This window comes from Nicotiana tabacum, chromosome 22 (assembly GCF_000715075.1).
Source record: "Nicotiana tabacum cultivar K326 chromosome 22, ASM71507v2, whole genome shotgun sequence".
Taxonomy (NCBI): Eukaryota; Viridiplantae; Streptophyta; class Magnoliopsida; order Solanales; family Solanaceae; genus Nicotiana; species Nicotiana tabacum.
In genome coordinates this window covers 141,596,828-141,600,140 of record NC_134101.1, presented here as the reverse complement: position 1 = coordinate 141,600,140, position 3,313 = coordinate 141,596,828, and the positions used below count along the sequence as shown (strand labels likewise).

The window sequence follows — 3,313 nt, the reverse complement described above, 5'->3', positions numbered from 1 at the left end:
TAATACATTAGCAAAAAGGATTAAATATTGCGATATAAAATAGAATCAAATTTTAAATGTATATTTTTTAATCCTCTCATAATAATTTCTGACTGTCACTATTGATCAGCAGTCAAATGCTAAAGTAAAAACTAAAGAAATATAAGAAACCAAAAGAAGACAAGAAATTTGGAAAATGATAATAAAGAAAGGAATTGAGGGTAAAATTGTTCAACTGCACTAGCTTAAGCTGTGGATCCTTTTTTACTACGTATAAAGTTAAATTGACATGCAGTAACAATCACACATGTAATTGTCATAGCAAACATAATTCGTAACTTGAAAAATAGGATATTATAATTTGAGCTCATCATCAACAAAGCAAAATTCTTTGCTCCATCATTAAACTTATATCATACTTATATAAACTAGGTGAAAGTCTCCGTAATGATGTACAGATATTTACCCAACAGGGTGAAAACAGGGTGAAAGTCAAGTTACCTCGTTATTGATGTTTATGTACTTCGCACTCACTGGATAAAACAACTCCGATTAAAACAAAATCACTGTAAAACAGAACTCCTATTTGTTTTGTTCTTAGAAGGAAGAAGCCACCTAAACTCTGAATGCATGAGGCAGACTTATTAGGTGTAAACCAGCATGCTTTGATAGCCATGCAAAGCGCAAAATGGCAGAGCTTTTCTCCTACATATTCTGCTATGTGTCAATCCCTCAAGTACCTCTCCCTCCTATAAATGCTATCAATTCCCACTCGCCACTTCCCATCGATAAATATTTTCATATCTTCTCTACTCAATAATAATAATCATGGCTTCTAGTTGGCTCTCTTTCTCCTTGAGTTTCCTTCTGGTGTTGCACGGTACCTTTGCTCAGCAGAGATACCAACAGCAGCAAGGCGAATGCCAACTCAATAGACTTAGCCCTCAGGAACCCACCACCCGCATTCAAGCCGAAGCTGGAGTCACCGAGTTGTGGGACCAAAATAACCAGCAGTTCCAATGTGCTGGCGTCTCCCTAATTCGCCACGTCATCCAGTCTAGAGGCATGTTGTTGCCTTCTTATGTCAACACTCCCCTGCTTGCCTATGTTGAACGAGGTAAGTACAGACATTATCTTTTAATTTAATTTCTCATTGGTAATTTATACTATTTGTATCAACTGATTAACATTCATGTATGGGTAATGTTCAGGTCGGGGATTTTATGGCATCATGCAATCTGGATGCCCCGAAACTTTCCAGTCGTCCCAGCAAATGCAGCAAGGTGAAAGGGGTGCAGGCTCAAGATTCCAAGATCGCCATCAGAGGATTGGACAGTTCAGACAGGGTGACATTATTGCCTTCCCTGCTGGAGCTGCTCACTGGGCCTATAACGAAGGAAATGAGGAGCTTGTTCTTGTTTGTTTAGAAGACAGCAGTAACAATGCCAACCAACTTGGTCAATTTTCAAGGGTACGTTAGAAACTGGAAAGGTTCAGCTAACATACTAAAAAAAATAATTAAAAAATCATATAGCTATAGCCATAGTGTTGGTTAATAAATAAAAAAAATCTTGTTTCGGTTATTTGCAGAGATTCTTCATAGCTGGAAACCCACAACAAGGACAGCAACAACAGGGACAATACGGTGGCAAAAGCTTGCGCAGGGAACGATTCGAATCTGGAAATGTTTTCAATGGCTTTGACGTAGAGGTCTTGGCCGAGGCATTTGGCGTAGACAGGGAGATAGCAAGGAGACTTCAAGGGCAGGACGACCAGAGAGGCCACATTGTTAACATTCAGCAAGGACTCAGAGTTGTGAGGCCACCATTCTCACAGGAACAAGAGGAGCGCGAGGAGAGACAAGAGCAAGGACAATATGGTCCTCGCATGAACGGCATTGAGGAAACCATCTGTTCCGCTAAAGTCAGGCAGAACATTGACAATCCCTCACGTGCTGATATCTACAACCCAAATGCTGGACGCTTCACCACCGTTAACAGCCTCACTCTTCCCATCCTCAGCTTCCTCCGTCTCAGCGCTGCCAGGGGAGTTCTCCACACAGTAAGTCTCAGAATTCACTGACCATTTGAGTTACTGGTATTTAAAATTTAATACGCCCCTGTCCTGCCTAAATTATGACACAATTTACTTCTCAATTTGCATCATTTAACAGTAGTTCTTCAAATTTAATATATATACGTAGACTGATTACTACTTCCATTTAATTAATGGGCAGGATTCAATCATGGCACCACACTGGGTCACCAATGCACACAAGGTAATCTACATAACAAGGGGAGAGGCAAGGATTCAGATTGTGGATCACAGAGGACAAGCAGTGTTAGATGACAGAGTCCGACAGGGTCAGGTTGTTGTGGTGCCACAGAACTATGCCGTCGTGAAACACGCCGAGACCGAAGGTTGCGAGTGGGTGGAATTCAACACCAATGACAATGCCATGATCAACACTCTGAGCGGCCGCACTTCTGCTATCCGAGGATTGCCCGTGGATGTGATTGCCAGTTCATACCAGATTTCAAGGGATGAGGCGAGGAGGCTGAAGTTCAACAGGGAGGAAACTCTCATTTTCCGTTCCTCAGGAAGAGCTCGCTCATCAGAGAGGGTTGCTGCTGCTTAATTAGAACTTGTACTAAGTTTTGCTTTTTTCCTGTGTAAAGCATCCTACCAGATATCTCCAAATGAGGCGCAGCGCTAGTCTAGCCATGTTGTCTGGTAGTACTCGTTCCTCGTTTTTGTTTTTATGCAAGAGCGACTTGTTGGTGAGGAGCAAATAATGTAAACTAATAAAACTCCTGCCTTTTTCTATCTGAATCTGATCCAAGCTTTTCCTGCAGATGAGTTTGCAAAATTTTCTAGCAAATCTTACATGGCCTAAAATAATCAACAAGAAATTAACGTGGGAAGATTGAAGAACAAAAATCTGAAATTGCCAGAGACGGACTCAATGAATTTTGGAAATGACAGGACTAATTTTAATCTCTATATATATCTGGTCATGGTTAGGGTGAGGTATTGAGGTGACTCTCTAAAGCCACGAAATCAATTTAGGTTTTTTCACATTTTTTTGCCATTTCCCCCTCTTTCTTTCAATTCAATTCATGTTTCAAAAAGTAAGAGTCACAACTGAACCATTTACAATTAATAATTAGGAAGTCTTCAGTTCCTAATTAATATCAACTGAACCATTGCAATTAATTAATTAACACTTAAATAACGAAAAAAGTCAAAAGTAAATCCCTTGATGTTTCGTCTTTCAGAATGTTTAATTTGATATTAATTCAGCGTTACTTCTTCTTCTCCAAGAGATGCCAGC

The 3,313-nt window shown here is 40.2% G+C and overlaps 1 protein-coding gene across 1 annotated transcript; it reads left to right on the top strand.

The window, feature by feature from the left end:
• Positions 1-662: 662 nt before the first annotated feature.
• LOC107783034 (11S globulin seed storage protein Jug r 4-like) lies at positions 663-2,811 on the top strand. The gene is made up of 4 exons (XM_016603997.2): positions 663-1,096; positions 1,191-1,450; positions 1,570-2,040; positions 2,216-2,811. Exons 1-4 carry the CDS (start codon positions 808-810, stop codon positions 2,615-2,617), a joined length of 1,422 nt encoding a protein of 473 aa, XP_016459483.1. The 5' UTR covers positions 663-807; the 3' UTR covers positions 2,618-2,811.
• The last annotated feature ends 502 nt before the right edge of the window (positions 2,812-3,313 follow it).